The sequence below is a fragment of the Taudactylus pleione genome, unplaced genomic scaffold (assembly GCF_031769625.1).
Source record: "Taudactylus pleione unplaced genomic scaffold, aTauple2 ptg000251l, whole genome shotgun sequence".
Taxonomy (NCBI): Eukaryota; Metazoa; Chordata; class Amphibia; order Anura; family Myobatrachidae; genus Taudactylus; species Taudactylus pleione.
In genome coordinates, this window is record NW_028284653.1 from 9,956,260 (window position 1) to 9,973,801 (window position 17,542).

A 17,542-nucleotide genomic window follows, 5' to 3' on the forward strand; every position below is an offset into this window, starting at 1 on the left:
GCATCACTGTTGAGCTGGCTTAAATAAAAATGCAATAAACTATAGGTTTTGTTATTTTTTTTCACTGTATTTTTCACATTTTTATCAATTTTTTTTTATTGCATCTGACTTTTGGAAAATGCCATAAGTGTGATTATTGCGCATGTGCTAAGCTTGCCACTATTTGCATACAGCAACAGTAGGGCAATATAGGGCACACAGAACATAACATTACATTGCATTACAGTAACCAAAACATAAACAGAGCTCAAGTAACAATTAGCACACAATTCTCAGAACATAATACAGCTGGGAAGCAAGGTGAGCGAGAGAGTAATCAGCGACAAGTGAAATTGTCTTTAGAAGAGACAGCACAACTAGCAGGAGTCACTGGAAGAGACAAAGGGGGTCATTCAGACCCGGTCGTTAGCGCCGATGCGCTCGGACCGGGTCGATGGCCCCCCACAGAGCATGCGCACGACAGCGCCGGTCGTAGCGGGTCTCGATCCAAAGGGGGCGAGCTGTCGATGTTGATTGACAGTTCGCCCCGTTTGGAAGGCGGGCCGGGGGGGTGGCAGCCCAAACGGGGGCGTTCCCGTTTGGGAGCGGCCCCACTGACATCACTAGTGATGTCAGTGGAGAGCTTCCGGCTCAGACAGAGCCAGAAGCTCTCCGGGGCTTACGACAAGGGAGACCCTACCCTAGGGTCTCGTCGTAAGCCCCGATGGTCGCGATGGTCTTGACCATCGCGACCATCACCTTAGGCGGTCGTAAGGCTGTGGGTATTAAACCACAGCCTTACCACCGCAAAGGAGGACGTCTTGAAAATTCAAGACGTCCTCCCCTCATTCAGACCGACCGCACGCTCTGTGCGACCGGCTCTGAATGAAGTCCAAACTGCCATGAGTGAGAGAAAATTGCTAAATGGCCACTGAGTAGGTGAAGGTTGTCATTGAGTAGGTGAAGGTTGTCATTCAATGGAATGGCTGATATATCTATCAGTGTGTATCCAGCCTAAGGCACGATCCCTAAGTTTGAATCCTCATAAAGCACCCCTCCTTCCAGTACATGCTTTGAAAAAATGGGACCTGACTCCTCTAGAGAAATGGGGAGTAATACAGAGTTTGGTTCTGACTTTCTTGCAAAAGCCCAAATTTCTCACAACGATTTAACATCACTGGGACAATGATAGCTTTCTCTTCGACTTTCTGCCATATTCCTCTCCTATGCAGGAACGCACAAGCTCTCTTCAAGTTGCTTACAAAGCTGTCAGTGCTAGTCAGACATGATTTACCTGTCCTCCTATGTCATATGAGAGATTTCCAAATGTGATTCACTGCCAGTTCCAAATTACAGGCCTGTGTCTGATTTTATCGATAACATCAGATGTGTCTCCACTAGGTTAGGAAGACTTCTCCCAACACAGAGCTATACGAAGTGGAATGGTCAGAGGAAGAAAATAGCCTTCATATAAGTAATTTAGAACTGAGAGTTCAGAAATTAACTTTTAAATCTCTTTAACCTCCCGAGACACACAATGCTCTAGTTCTATATGTTCAATATGACAGCTATATCTTGCGTAAACACAGAATTGGGAAAATCTTTTAATGTTCCTTTGTATCGAAGCTTTGGACTTTTGGCAGGAGGCAATAGAAAGGAAAATAATTCTAAAAGTAACAAGTAAGCTTCCAAAAATCTGATTCAGTGAGCAGTAGCCCTGCCCTGCCCTGTGCATGTGACCTGTGCACAACCCAGCCTGCTGGACAGGTGCTGCCCAAGCCCACCAGCTGTTCCTAGGTGGCAATCCTAGAACAAATAACATTTGCAGATCAAAGATTCCTGCAAACTACAGTTATTATGTCTATATAAAATGTAAATAAGCATCCCAGTATACACCTGGGCAACTCGAGTGTAGTAGTTTAAGGAATAAATGTAGGAAGGCATGTTTGTATAATTTACCTATAAATCTACCCGGAGTATCCCACATCTTGCTTTATGAAGACAGATACCTTTTATGTGTTATGATTTATTCATCCAAAACAACACAATATCAGATACTGGATGAGGTTTTTTCTGTATTGTTCTCTTTTTATATATTGTAATTATGATATTCCAGGAACGCAGTCAGGTCATTGGGCACTAGATGATGTCCTCATTGGAATGAATGACAGCTCTAGAATGGGGTTTCAAGACAAATTTGATGGTTCAGTTGATTTGCAAGCAAACTGGTACAGAATCCAAGGAGGCCAAGTAGACATTGACTGTTTATCCATGGATACAGCCCTTGTATTCACTGAAAATATAGGTATGTATTCCTAAACATTGTCACGGTGAACTGTTACACCTACATCATCTGTATACCATCAAACTAGCTGGTGTTTATCTACTTGATGGTGACCTATATTTACAAAACGAGAAATCCACATCTACATATTTATTTACTATAATAACTCTAATATAAAATGTAATTTAAATAATGTGCATTATGTATTAAGTTACACATTACACACGTGTGTGTCTATCCATTCTCCTGGCTCACCTTTTGTCTGTGCGTGTTGACTGATAAAGAGAAAAGAAAAATAAGGAATAAAAGTGTGGTTTAAAACTCGCTTGGTGATAGAGTTAATGTGAATTTACACCTATTGGGTTAATCCAACATGTGTGGTGGGGATCAAAAGAAAAACTAGGATGTTGGTCTAATGAACATTTATTCTGAATAATTTGCAATACAATGTAACATATGTATATCGACCACAAACAGTACAAACGTGACACACAAGACGCAGGGTGCCACACATGAGAGAAGCCGGATAAGAATGAGTAATTCATAGATGAGTGTATTTAATTGAAAAAAAAAAAAATATATATATATATATATATAGGGGCTCTGTACATGGCCGCACCTGCCAAGTTTTAGCATACTGTGCATGCACAGATGCAAAATAATGCATATTTACCTATCTCTGGCCCTTTCTGAGTTGGTGAGATCTGTCTTTCCGAGAAATTGGGCGTTTGGGGACGGGAACTGGGTAATGACAATGCAGGGGCACAGAGTCTTCCTGACTTGTGGGAGTGTCATGCGTACAGAGAAGGAAATCCAGTTTCTGATGGATCTCTTGCATGTAGATTGGGCAGTTGGCATAAGAACAATGGGTGGCACGGCTTTCCGCCTGCAGGTGCACCGTCCCCACATTAGCTGAACATAATCTTTCTTTTTTTTTGTGCTAAAGGATAGAATTTCTTTGCAGACACCAGTGGCAAAGACACTAATTATTTTCTTTACTATACACTTAAGATTTTCATTTGGGTTACAGGAAAACCTCGGTATGCAGAGACGTGGGATTTTCAAGTGATGCCTTCTACCTCTCTACAATTTGAGTTGAGCATGGGTTGTAGTAAACTATTTAGCGATTCCCACACAGTTCAATTGCAGTACTCAATAAATAATGGAAGAGATTGGCACCAGGTTACTGAGGAGTGTGTGCCCCCAAGTATCGGCTGCTTGCATTATACAGAGAGCTCAGTGTACTCAACTGAAAGGTTCCAGAACTGGAAAAGAATCACTGTCTATCTTCCACCATCAACAATGTAAGTTGAAGAGTATTATATGTCTGATTTTCAATAATTGTAGAAAAGAATGGTAAAACAGCATAGGCAGCTCTATTTAGTACATGAATACACTGAACTCATGCTTAAATATGTTAACATGCAAAAACTTTTTTTCATGTGTTAAATATGCTATAATTGCTATTATACATTTATTGCAACATGATTTATATATTATTTAAAATAAACAGCTTGTTGCAAATGTATTGTTTGCAAATGACATCTGCTTATCGAATTTACCAAATATTCTGGTATAACTTTTATATTCCTAGGTTAGTATGTCCTTTATATATACAACAGTCACACTACTCTCTACTGTCCTTGTTTTGTTACTGTATTTCTCTACATACAGCATTTAGTATTTGGCACCCAGCCATCGGGACACCGAAGGTAAACAGCAGCGTTGGGGGGAGGGTTATGGTAAGGGGTTAGGCACTAGGGGGAGAGTTAGGCTCTATGGGGGGAGGGTTAGGTTTAGGCTGTGGGGAGGGGAGGTTAGGTTTAGGCACTGGGGGGAGGTTAGGGTTAGTCACTAGGGGGGAGGTTAAGGTTAGGCCCCAGGGAGAGAGGGTTAGGGGTATTGAGAGGGGGAGGGTTAGTATTCCAACTAACTAGTGTTGGTACTGTATGCTAACCCTGCCAGGATCCCGAGCGCCAGCATCCCGTACCCACCCCATATCATTGCTATTATTATTATTATTATCCTTTATTTATATGGCGCCACAAAGGTTCCTCAGCACCTTACATAGTACATAAATGAGCACACAAGAAAACTGTTATTAGCAGTACAACATAACGCAGGACAAGCACATGGTTTATAAACATAGCTGCACAACACAAGCAGCAGGGCATCAGCAACCAAGTGTTAGGTGCTAATTGTGGAGTTAGGAGTACATGATAGTATAAGTAAGGGAAGGAGAAGCACGTGAGGGACGAGGGCCCTGCTCGTGAGAGCTTGCATCCTAAAGGGGAGGGACGACACAGATGGGGTAGATAGTGAGGAAGGAGCATGAAGCACCGGCAGGGGCGCCGAGAGGGGGGGAGCGGGTACAAATTACCTGGGCCCGGGCTTCCTGAGCGGCCCGGCGGGGGCCCGGGTCTGACGCGGCCCCCCCCCTCCCTCACAGCAACCCAGCACACAGCGTGTGCTGAGCTGCAGTGGGAGACTGCTCGTGGCTGCTGCAGCAGCCACAGTAGTCTCCTATGCCTGTGGGTGGGAGCTCCACACTGATCATGCCCCCCCCGGCTTTGCGCCGGGCTGAGGGGGCTCAGAGCGCCCCCCTCGCCAGCACGCAGCGCCGCTTTGCGGTGCTGAAAATATTTTTTTCTACTTTAGTGTCCATAGGGTATCCACAGGATACCTGGGGGTATAGGCGATGCGGCAGCAGCATCGGGCACCACAGAGTTAAAACTTTAGCCTCCCGGGATGCACTGGGGTCCCTCCTCCATACCCCTCCCCCCAGCCAAGGCCATCAGTTTTTGTCGGTGCCCGGCCAGGAGTCGGAGCACATTTAGCAGAGTGGGGCTGTTACAGCCCCTGAAGACTTCCAAAAGCAGCTGTGGCTGCACATCTAGAGCAATACAGCATGGACAGTCTATTCAGACGTCCATGCTGTTGCTCCTTCACCCCGCCGGTACCAGAACGTCATCATGTCTGAGAGTGAACGTGATTTTCCCCTACTGCTAAAGTGTACCACTTGTAATGTACTAATAGCGGAGGGTATTGTAACACTGGGAATTTATGCAGGGCATGTTTTCTAATATCACGCCCAGTTACTGTGTCTGCGCCTGTACAGGAACACCCTGGCCTTGTTGGGCTTGGGTCAGCTGGCCACACCCCCTGCGTTTCCCCATAGGGTTTATCACGGCAGTCGGTTGGGTCCTCACCCATATAGGGGTTCCCCAGGAAGCTGAGTGGCCCCCAGTCTCTCCTGCTCTCACCCACCTATGTCTCGCATGAGCCTGCGTGTGTGGGTTCACGGTCCAATTTGGTACAGAACCTATCGGTCGTGTTACAGGGGGAGCCATCATTGCAGTCTGCTAAGCGGTCTGTAGTGTGTCAGAATGTTCTGCATGATGGTGATGTCATGACATTTGATGACGGTGACAATTTTTGACCTTTCAGACCAGAAGTCTAAGTCAAAAACATATATACCAAACCTTATACGGGCAGTCCGTGCGGTCTTGGTTATTGAGGATGGCAACCCCCCTGTGGCCAAAACTAAATAGACTCCTCCACAGGTGGATTTTCATGTAACACGCCTAGTGTGGAGTACTACGTTACCATGCCCTCCATGCCTCCTTCAAGCATGCCACGGATCATTAGGTGGAAATATGCCTAAAATCCAGTTATTCCCTTGCTGGAGGGGCGTCCAGACGGCTATGGCCGTGGTCTAGGTGACTACAGCCATGGAGCGCTGGCCTGATAATTTGTAATTGTCTCTGGACTCTGACTCGTCACCTGAACTGGTAGGCAATCCCAGAGACTCAGCCACGTATATTAATGAGGCAGCCGTTTCCAGAATCTCCTCGCCAGTTGTGGCAGTTCGCGAACCCTAGGGTTGCGCTCTTGGAAAGTGGATGCAGATTCCAAAAAAGGTTTGGAATGCTTGCCCTTTAATGGACAGCTTCTTTTTGGCTCTGATTTGGACAACATTGTGGCGACTCTGGCAGCAGCTCAGTCTGCGTGTCTGCCATCGGCTCCGATCCCATCAGGGTCTGGTGCTTCATCCTTTCGGGCCTCTGGGGCCCAGGGTAAGTCCAAAGTGCAGTCCTGTCCTCAGCAGTCAACAACCAGAAAATCTGCAAAGCCAAATAAGCAGGCTTAGAGCACAAGACGTCCTACTCCCAGGTCGGATGATAAACCTTCAGCCTAAGGCCTCCCCTTGGGGGACCCCAAAGTAGAAGGCCGGCTTCTTCAGTTTGCCCAGTGCTGGTATCTGACTACCGTGAACAATTGGGTCAGAGAAGTGGTCTCTCTGGGGTACGCCCTCTCATTTCGACGAAGGCCTCCCAGCCGGTTTTTCACTACAGGTCTTCCATCCGTCTAGGCTATGGAACTCCAGAAGAGCTGCACTCTATGCTCCAGGCTGGAGTTATAGTGCCTGTTCCGTTATCCCAACAGGGAATGGGATATTACTTGATTCTCTTTCTGGTACACAAACCCAATGGGTTTTACCGGCCAAAACTTCAGGTGCCTAAACAAGTCTTTGAGGCTCTTCGGTTCAGGATACAGACCCTCCGTTCCATTATATTGGCAATGGGACCTAGGGATTTCATGGTGTCTCTGGACAATTATGAAGCCTACCTTCATATACCTATTATCTTGGCGCAACAGCAATTCCTCGGGTTTGCGATGCTAAGCTGCCATTTCCTGTTTAAGGCACTGCCCTTTACTCTGGCCACTGCGCCTTGAGTATTTACCATACTCATGGCGGTTATGGCAGCCCACCTTTGAATGCAGGGAGTCCGCCTGTTGTCCTATCTGGACTACCTCATGTAGTTAGCAGGGTCTCCAGAAATCCTTCAGCGCCATCTGCACCTAACAATATCTGTGCTGCGCAATTATGGCTAGCTGATAAACTGAGAGAAGTCCTCCCTGGGTCCCTCACTGAGGATGTTCCATTTCGGAGCCCTGTTAGTCTCTCAACACCAGGGGATCTTTGTGACAAAGGACAATATCTCTACATTACAGAAGTTGCCTTCGCAGCCGACAAGTGTCTGTGCACTCAACAATGCGGTTACTGGGTTCCATGGTGTCGATGTTCGACATGGTGGAATATGCCCAGTTCCACTACAGACTTCTGCTGCAGCTAATCCTCAACGGATAGAATGGGTTGCCCAATCGGTTAAAAACACAGACAATTGTGCTTTCCCCAGAAGTCCGTCTGTCTCTAGCCTGGTGGCTACTAACTACTTCCCAAACAGGGTGCGCCCCTTTTCAATTGCAGACTGGGTCCTTCTAATGATGGGCGCCAGTCTCCAGGGCTGGGAAGCAGTGACGGGTCTACACTTCGTTCAGGGACGGTGGACGCCAACAGAATCTGCATTTCCAATAAATCTCTTGGAACTTCGGCCAGTATTCAAAATTCTCCAGCAGATAACACATGTCCTCCACGGACGGTCCGTGCAGGTACAGTCAGACAACGCCATCACGGTGGCTTACATAGACCGCCCAGGGGGAAACAGAAGTCGGGCAGTTCTGACAGAAGTGTACCGCATTCTACCTTGGGCAGAGACCAATTTCCCTGCCATAATTCGTCAATGTTAATGCCAGGAGTCCTCAACTGGGATGCAGACTTTCTCAGCCGTCAAGACGTGCATCCAGGGGAATGGTCTCTTCACCAGGAAGTATTTCACCAACTGGTGAACAAATGGGGCTTTTTCAGAAATAGACCTCATGTCCTCCTGACACAACAACAAGCTGCCTGTGTATGGTTCAATCACAAAAGACGAAGGGGCTCTTCTGGTGGACACTCTGTGGGTCAGGTGGACCTTCAGGTTTGCGTATCTGTTCCCTCCATTTTCCCTTTTTCCTCGAATTACTCGCAAATTCAAGCAAGAAGGCGACACGCTTCTGCTCATAGCTCCAGCGTGGGCCAGGCGGCACTGGTTCTCAGATCTTCGGGTCTCTCAGTCGACACCCCGATATTGTTGCCTCTGCATACGGACCTGTTGTCTCAGGGTCCTTTCCAGCACCCGGACCTCGGTCGTCTGGCTTTGACCACATGGCTGTTAAGTCAGCCCTCTTAAGGTCCAGGGGTTTTTCCAGCTCTGTTAACACCATGCTCATAGCTCGGAAACCTACTTCTGCAGGGATTTACCACCGGGTGATGCATTCTTTCTTTGAATGGTTTCGTCCTAGAGGTTCTGATCATCAGGTCCTTAGGATATCCAGGGTTTTGGCTTTCATACAAATGGGCTTAGATCATGGTCTTCGCCTTGCTTCACTGAAGTTGCAACTTTCTGCCCTGTCAGTCTAGTTTTCAGCATAGGATCGCTACACTTCCTAATGTCCACACCTTTATGCAAGGTGTACTTCGTATTCAGCCTCCCTTTGTCCCACCAGTGGCTCCTTGGGATTTGGCTGTGGTCCTGACGGCACTCCAAGGACTGCCATTGAAACCTCTGGGCTCAGTGGTTTTCATATGGCTTACAGCTAAGACTGTGTTTCTTCTGTCCATTACTTCAGCCAGAAGGGTGTCAGATTTGGGGGTTCTCTCAAGTCCTCCCTTTCTGATTTTCCATAAAGACAGGGCGGGGCTTCGCACTCACTCTGGTTTTCTACCTAAGTTGGTTTCTAGTTTCCACATTTAATTAGGAAATCCTAGTACAGGCCTTTAATTCCCCAGTCCTCTCTGCTGGTGAGGCCTCTTTGGATGTGGTACGTGCTCTAAGGATTTATGTTGACCGTACCAGTTCCTTTAGGAAATCGGACTCCTTTTTTGTCCTCTATAGTTTCCATATGAAAGGTTGACCTGCCACTAAACAACTTTTGGCAGGATTGATTCGCATGGCCATTTCTCAGGCTTACATTCATAAGGGCCTTCTTAGACCAACCTCTCTTAGGACCTCATTCAGAGTCGGTCGTTTCGGCCGCACGGTCGTATGCCATGTTCGCTAAACTGCGCATGCGTAAAATTCGCAATGCGCGTGCGCAAACTAGCTATTATGATCAGAAATTGCTCTCTCCTTCAACTTGGCCAGGTCGTTAGTTTGAGTGACAGGATGAGGCGTTTGTGGGTGGTAACAGGGGAAGGTGCTTGTGAACGGGGGAGTGGAGATCCGAACGCAGGCGTGCCTGACTATGCAAACGGCATTTTATGGGAGTGCATAATTAACTAAGTAGTGTCATGGCACATGGGAGGTTTTTACACTGACTTGAACGTAGTGCTTAAGAGAGGGTATGGTCAACCTTAAGCTCTACGACCAGCTCAGATGATTCCCGATGGTCTCGATTAATCCTTATATGCCCGGAGATGACGTGTAATGCGAACGAGAAGGGGGCGTATTTTTAGTCTTACGGCCGCATCCTCCCCTTGCTCATCCAGCTAACAATCACATCTTAACGACGCAACTTGCGAGCGCTTCATTTGCATATCTGGCCCCTTTTACCTTACGACCGTGCGGCCGCAACGACCGACTCTGAATGAGGTCCTTAATCCTCACTCTACTTGGTCCGTGGGTCCTTCCTGGGCAGTTCGCCGTGGTGCCTCAGCTGTTCAGCTTTGCAAGGCAGCCACGTGGTCTTCTGTCCATATCTTAGTCAGGTATTATGCATTTCATGCCTTCGCCTCTCAGTATGCTTCCTTCGGGCGGCGGATTCTCCTTCCAGCACAGGAGCGTCCCCTCCCTTAAAAGGATACTGCTTTGGGACATCCCCAAGGTATCCTGTGGATACCCTATGGACCCTAAAGTAGAAAATGAGAGATATGGTAAGAACTTACCCTTGTTATCTCTATTTCTACGAAGTCCATGGGGTTCCACAGGACTCCCGCCCTGTCGCACCTGTACTGCAGATGGGCTTTAATCTGGTCACCGGTTTTTCTGTCTCCTACTAGTGAGAATGTGTTTCTTCTGTGTTCCAGACTTTCTTCTCTCTCTCTTTGTTCTCCTCCTTCTGCCTATGGCTTGTTAAAAAACTGATGGCCTTGGCTGGGGGGCCTGGTATAGAGGAGGTACCCCAGTGCATCCTGGGAGGCTAAAGTTTTAACTCTGTGGTGCCCGATGCTGCTGCTGCATCGCCTGTACCCCAAGGTATCCTGTGGAACCCTATGGACTTCGTAGAAATAGAGATAACAAGGGTAAGTTCTTAGCATATCTCTTATTTTTTTTACGAAGGGGGCGTAGCCACGCCTCCCGCGATTAGGCCATGCCCCCTGTTACCCGGGCCCACCATGGCTCTTGGCAGGCCTGAGCATCGGGTTAGGATATATGCTGCGGAATGTGTGTGTTTTAAGATGACCTTATGTAAAAATTAATTTCTTCATTCATCTATCTCTATAACAAAAAATTTATTTTATTTATGTGTTATTTACATGAGAAATGTACAAATTAAAGTTATTGCTCTTTAATTTTTGTCAGTTGCATTATAGCATCTAAATACATTCAGCTAAAAATGCAGATATTATGGGACTGCCCCGGCATCCTAATAGTGAATACTTTGTCCCAGCTGCAGGGTGCTATGCCATGCTTCTGTGAGTGAGTGCTTCTCACATGCTAGACCCACCCACAAAGAGGTGTAGCCGTGCCCAACATGCTGTGGCCACGCCCCCTCCAGGGGGGTCCCCAGGATGTTGCTGTACCCGGGCCCAGGGATTCTCTTAGCAGCCCTGGAGGTGACAGGCAGAGACAGGAGGGAGTGGGACTTACTGTATATATACACATCTCTTCTTTGGCGTTCTGTACTAATGTTATTCAAAGACAATATCAACCAATCAGATGTTAGCTTTTATATGTCTAATGAAAGCAATGAATCATTGTGCACCATGGTTTAAATTGCAGCATTGATATCATAGGTATAATTTAACAATGGGCCTGTCTGTGTGAACTTTCCATGTTTGTGTTTCTTGGGGTGCTTTAGTTTCGTCCCAGATTCAAATAACACACTGGGAGGTTCATTGTTTTCTGCCAAAATAAACCTAATGCCGGGTACACGCTAGACTATATGTTGTCCAATCCAGCCGGGTGCCGTCGCATACGAGGTCAGTACACACTAGACATCGTCTGCTGTGTACCGGCCTTTAGTATGTGTGTCTGTCAAGGAGCTGCTACAGTGTACAAAAAATAAGCAACATAGCATCAGGCATGGCTATCTGTTATATACATTTAAATTGGTTTGCCACATTACAGATTGTGCTTTTTGTATTTTTTTTCTATAATTCCTTAATATCCAAACATACAGTTTTAGAATATAAATCTATCTCCGCATTACATGCATTTGTAAATAAAGTTTTCACAATTGTTTAATTTGCACATAAATCATCATATATAAAAGGCATTCTACCATCTTCAAATGCACCAAAGTACTTATTTCATGTAAAAGAGTAAATTACTGTATTTAATTTAAAATGCCGTGATTTGAAGTATTGCAACAACTCTCTGCATATTAAATATAATCTTGACTCATGCTGTGTTGGCTGTAAATTGTGATATCATTTTGTAATGCAAACTGGATGGGCTTTTTGGATCTGATTTTATTGCAGTTCTCCAAGGACTCGCTTCAGATGGATACAGAGAAATTATGGGCCTGGTGCTGACGCCTGGGCCATCGATAATGTTATTCTTTCATCAGGATGTCCTTGGATGTGTTCAGGACACGGGATATGTGATTCAGGCCGCTGCATGTAAGTCATAAATCAACATGTTGGCATAACAGGTGTATGGCAGTAGTTTAAATTAGGGAAGGGGGAAGGAGGGGTTTAGTGTAAAGATTGGCTATGAAAACTCGCATTCAGGTAACTCTACAAAATATGTAATATAACACAGACAAACAATACAATAATATTTTACAATGTAGTACAAAACCGACTAACTGATTTGTTTATATGGGTAATAGAACATTTTTGCAAAGATAACTATGGGGCAATTTCCATGAACATCTATAGTTTTATTAGTAGCATGATTTGCATATCTGAGATTTCAGTATGGTATATGTATACAGAATAGTTCATGTTACTATTGTTTTTATATAATGGGTCATCATGTATTATGGGAAGACTTGTTGAGTTGCAAACTGATTGAATATTATCAGTTAATGATCTACATTCTAATAAAAATATTATTATTAAATAGAGGTTGTATCAGTGGTTGTACAAGTTAACAATTGTAGAAAAAGGAATAAAGGAGGGGGGGTGAACCCTGGGTGCTACACTGAGTCCAATAGATATGAAGAGATATATAGGAAAACAGTACTAGGACCAGAAATCAGACTTACTACAATGCTGCTACTCTGTACATGACAGTCACCCGTCAAGGTGGGTAGAACAATGGAGGAGAAAGTCGGAGCAGGGTAGTGAGGTGATGAATCTGGTGGCAATAACCCAAACAGTATTGTACAATGATATATATTGACTACAGAAGATTCTATAGTACATTATTAACAATTATTTGATGATTTATCATTAAAAAACCTGTATGAGTTCCATATAGGAACACAAAAAGAATATGGACAGATTATATGTATAGGATATGGTCATATGTATAAAAATAAAACCTTAGGTATAAAGTAGTGCAATTGTTATTAATAAATTAATATTAAGGGGAACCTGATTTATATATGAACTCCAGAGCAGAGTGAGTCTCAGTGGTATTACTAAGTGAGGCAAGGAAAAGTTCCTTCCTAAATGGTATTAAGTGGCACGGTGAAAATATCTGGATTAATGGTGGCCTCTTCACTGCAGCTTTTCAAAATTAACAGTAAAATACTTTCATGACGGAGAAAGTAACCATAGATTTAATTAGCAAATGATACATTGATAACAGAGCCCATCACTTGCATCTTTCATTTAAAACATAAATTAGGCTACTGAACTGTATTTTAGGAGAGATTTGTAAGATCACACACAATACTTTTACAAAGACTATTACAAAGTTCAGAATGTGGACTTGGTGCTGGGTAATGGCTGTCCCACTATCAAACATGTGCCTTTATTGTATTGAACATTCTCTTAGTAATTTATGTTTTGGGATCTTATAGATGTGTTGTTCATTATGCAGAGAGAGCATTAGCTGCCACTTCTGGAGGCAGTAACGTCAAGCATCCATAATTGTTTCAAATAAACGGTTGCTGTCACTTGTATTTATGGTTACATGCCACCTTCTGGCAAGATAGTGGGTTGGTTTCATGATTATGGGTATATTGGACACAAGCTACAAGGTTCTACTGTAATCATGTGACTCGTACTGATTCAGCCCCGGACGCAGTCCTGATTCGGTTGCAATTGACTGATGGCTTTGAGACTCTGCATGCGCATGTACTGTGATGTTACTGCAGGCCATGTCGCAATTCTCTGTATGCCACAGCTTTATTGACAAATCACATTGATTGTGGGTGGAGAAGGGGACCATTCCTCAAAATGGAGGAATGTCGCCTCCATATTGGAGGGGTGCTGAAGCCAGCAACTTTGTCTTCCAATGCAGATTCACTGGCCTCAGCACCTTACTTCTGGTGGACATTCTGAGTAACCCTAAGGTTACTCCATGTATGATGGATTGCCGATGTTTCCAATGGTGATTCGATGCTACGTCTTCAGACACATGCAGAGGATCTGAGAAAGCACAGGTTGGCATCTCAATTCATAAGAAGAGATCTGCATCATTTACATATCTTATCAGATCCACTGCTACCGAAGATGTAGCACGAATCAGTCCTGCATCCACCACTGAGTCAGGCCCTCAGTCCAGGCCATCTGGGAGATTGGCTGTAAAAACAGTGAGGGGAAAATGTATTTTTTAAACTATTCTATGCACTGTTTACCATTATGAACCACATATGAGACTGGGGGGTAAATTACTAAGATTCAAGATAGGTCGAGATGACCATCTCGGGTGATTTATTGATTTTTTTCCCTGTTTGCAAATTTACTAAAGGCAAAGTCGTGTGAGTTAGAGAGAGATTTCTCTCATCTCACTCGTAAAACTCGGATGAGATAGCAATCTCGAATCAAATCACCATCGGGCCAAATCGGAAGTACTTTTTACCTAAAACATACATCTCTCAAATTTACCAAGAATCGGCATGACAAGCTCGGGTGAGATAGGAGCAAACTCTCTGTCAAAATCACTTTTCAGACTCTCAACCCCCTGAGCTGCGAGGTGGTCAGAAACATACACAAATCATTGTGATTTGTGTATGTTTCTTTGTGTAAATGGTTAAAATAGGGTTAATTTGTAAAAGAAAATGACGTGAGGATCCCCCCCAAAATCACTAACCAGCCTCCGGGCCTCCCAGCTGCAGCATCAGTCCTGACCGCTAGTCAGGCCAGGCCAGGGATCCCTTGGGAGTTGAGTACCCCTCCAATAAAGGGGTACCCCTCTCCAGGGCACCCCTGGCCTAGGCTGATAGCTCTGTCCCTGCTGCCTGGTGCTGGTTCTTAAATTACAGTGGAACCATACACATTTTTTTCCCTGTAATGTTAAGAACCAGGACTAGCTGGCATGTCCGGGGCTGGTTAGTGTCTTGGGGTGGGGAACTCACGTTATTTGTTTTTAAAAACACTTATCTATTTTTTACAAGTATTAACACACAAGCAGCAAGCACATATCTCACTGATATGTGCAGGCTGCTAGCTCGGGAGAGATTTGCAGAGAGAAAACACTGCAATCTCGGGTGAGTAATCTCCTGCAAAACAAGTTACTCAGGAGAGATATCTCGTTCTGCTTCATCATTGGCAAACTCGTTTAGCCTCAAATCGCCTGTTGGTAAATTTGGAATAAAAAAAGGGATAAAACACCCGAGTTTTGGCGAGTACCAGCGAGATGAATCACTTTGAAAATGGGGACCATCTTAGTAAATTTACCTCCAGTACATCTGGAAGGTTGGTATGTTGCTTAAATCTCCCCTTAATTAGAACTGGTGCTATTGCAGCAGTACAGTACTGTCATTATTTGTCTTCATCGCCTTGTTAAACTCACCAGCTATACCATTATTTTTGTTTCAACAGAACTGTTGGAAAACAGTAAAAAGCGTATGCCGCTTAGTAACACATTGCTGGGAATCTTGACTTTTTGCATAAACTTTGAAACTTCTCTATATAATTTTTTTTGCATTATTATTTTATGTGACAAGCAGCTTCTAAATTTAGCTTTTGTAAATGGAAATGATGAAACACCTGCTTTAAACAAATACAGATTTGTCCTCATACACCTAGCATCTATACACTGCTCATAGAGGTGTAGCGTTTAAAAAATATATATATATTCTTATTCGCAATGCAGACGCAGCGAAAAGCACTACTAGTACTAGAGACGCTGGACTGCACAGGAATTAGTTTTAAAGTACAAAGTTGTAGATGAAGCACCACGGAATGTGGCGTGAGAAAAAGTTGCGGCCTCTGCATCGTAGCATTTTATATCCAGATATAGAGGATAATGTATCAAACAGTAAAAAGGGTGGAGAAGTGGACCAGTGGAGAAGTTGACCATAGCAACCAATCAGCTTGTACCTATTACCTGAAAGGTGATTGGTTGCTATGGGCAACTTCTCCACTCTTTTCACTGCTTGGTACATTAACCCCTCAGACTAATTCGCCCACAGGTGTACAAATGTTGCACATCAGATTGATCGGTGTAATCTAGCAGAGCAAATTTGTTGCTTCCAGTTGTTTTTATTTATGTGTATAAGATGCACATTTTGAGCCAGAAAGACACTCGGCCACAGTGTTTGAGGACACATCTGTAGGCATATAGACATAGGCAATTGTAGTAAAACTGGAGAATTATTGCAACCCGCTATGTGTGATAGTTAGGAATCCATGTAACAGTACAATCATCCTGTCGACAATCAGAATGTGAGCTTTTCATATACACGTCACTGAGGAACTAGTAAATCCAAAGATACTTGCTATAATATTCAGGGGTACTTGAAAAATGTTCTTTAATGGCATAAATGGACATCCAGTTGATAAGTAGATGCATATGAAAAGCATTTTCCTAGGGATCTATCGCCACATGCATCCTAGTTGGACCCTGATAACAAAATTAAAAAAGTTTATGCCTGAGAAAGAAATCATATGCAGACTATAGTTTTATTGTCAATTTTATATTGTTCATAAATTGTAAAATGTGAGAATTATATAAGTAGAATGAATTTTATTCTTGTGTCATTTTAAACAAATCTTGTTTATAACCAATGTATTGCATTTATATATAGCAGTGCATTTCTAAACAATTTCCTTATAGCAGCTATAGTCATTACAAATGTATTGCTTTTATATATAGCAGTGCCTAAACAGTTTCCTTATAGCAACTATAGTCATTACAAATGTATTGCTTTTATATATAGCAGTGCCTAAACAGTTTCCTTATAGCAACTGTAGTCATTGCAAATGTATTGCTTTTATATATAGCAGTGCCTAAACAGTTTCCTTATAGCAACTGTAGTCATTACAAATGTATTCCTTTTATATATAGCAGTGCCTAAACAGTTTCCTTATAGCAACTATAGTCATTGCAAATGTATTGCATTTATATATAGCAGTGCCTAAACAGTTTCCATATAGCAACTGTAGTCATTACAAATGTATTGCTTTTATATATAGCAGTGCCTAAACAGTTTCCTTATAGCAACTATAGTCATTGCAAATGTATTGCATTTATATATAGCAGTGCCTAAACAGTTTCCTTATAGCAACTGTAGTCATTACAAATGTATTGCTTTTATATATAGCAGTGCCTAAACAGTTTCCATATAGCAACTGTAGTCATTACAAATGTATTGCTTTTATATATAGCAGTGCCTAAACAGTTTCCTTATAGCAACTATAGTCATTGCAAATGTATTGCTTTTATATATAGCAGTGCCTAAACAGTTTCCTTATAGCAACTGTAGTCATTACAAATGTATTGCTTTTATATATAGCAGTGCCTAAACAGTTTCCATATAGCAACTGTAGTCATTACAAATGTATTGCTTTTATATATAGCAGTGCCTAAACAGTTTCCTTATAGCAACTGTAGTCATTGCAAATGTATTGCTTTTATATATAGCAGTGCCTAAACAGTTTCCTTATAGCAGCTATAGTCATTACAAATGTATTGCTTTTATATATAGCAGTGCATTTCTAAACAATTTCCTTATAGGAGCTATAGTCATTACAAATGTATTGCTTTTATATATAGCAGTGCCTAAACAGTTTCCTTATAGCAACTATAGTCATTGCAAATGTATTGCATTTATATATAGCAGTGCCTAAACAGTTTCCATATAGCAACTGTAGTCATTACAAATGTATTGCTT

The 17,542-nt window shown here is 43.4% G+C and overlaps 1 protein-coding gene across 1 annotated transcript in view; it reads left to right on the forward strand.

Moving 5' to 3' along the window:
* Window positions 1-17,542, forward strand: part of RELN (reelin) — a 640,798-nt gene that overhangs the window by 519,106 nt on the left and 104,150 nt on the right. Inside the window, exons 33-35 of the mRNA XM_088480241.1 lie at window positions 2,096-2,284; window positions 3,294-3,567; window positions 11,790-11,930. Coding sequence (XP_088336367.1) covers window positions 2,096-2,284; window positions 3,294-3,567; window positions 11,790-11,930 — 604 coding nt within the window. The remainder of the gene's footprint in view (window positions 1-2,095; window positions 2,285-3,293; window positions 3,568-11,789; window positions 11,931-17,542) is intronic.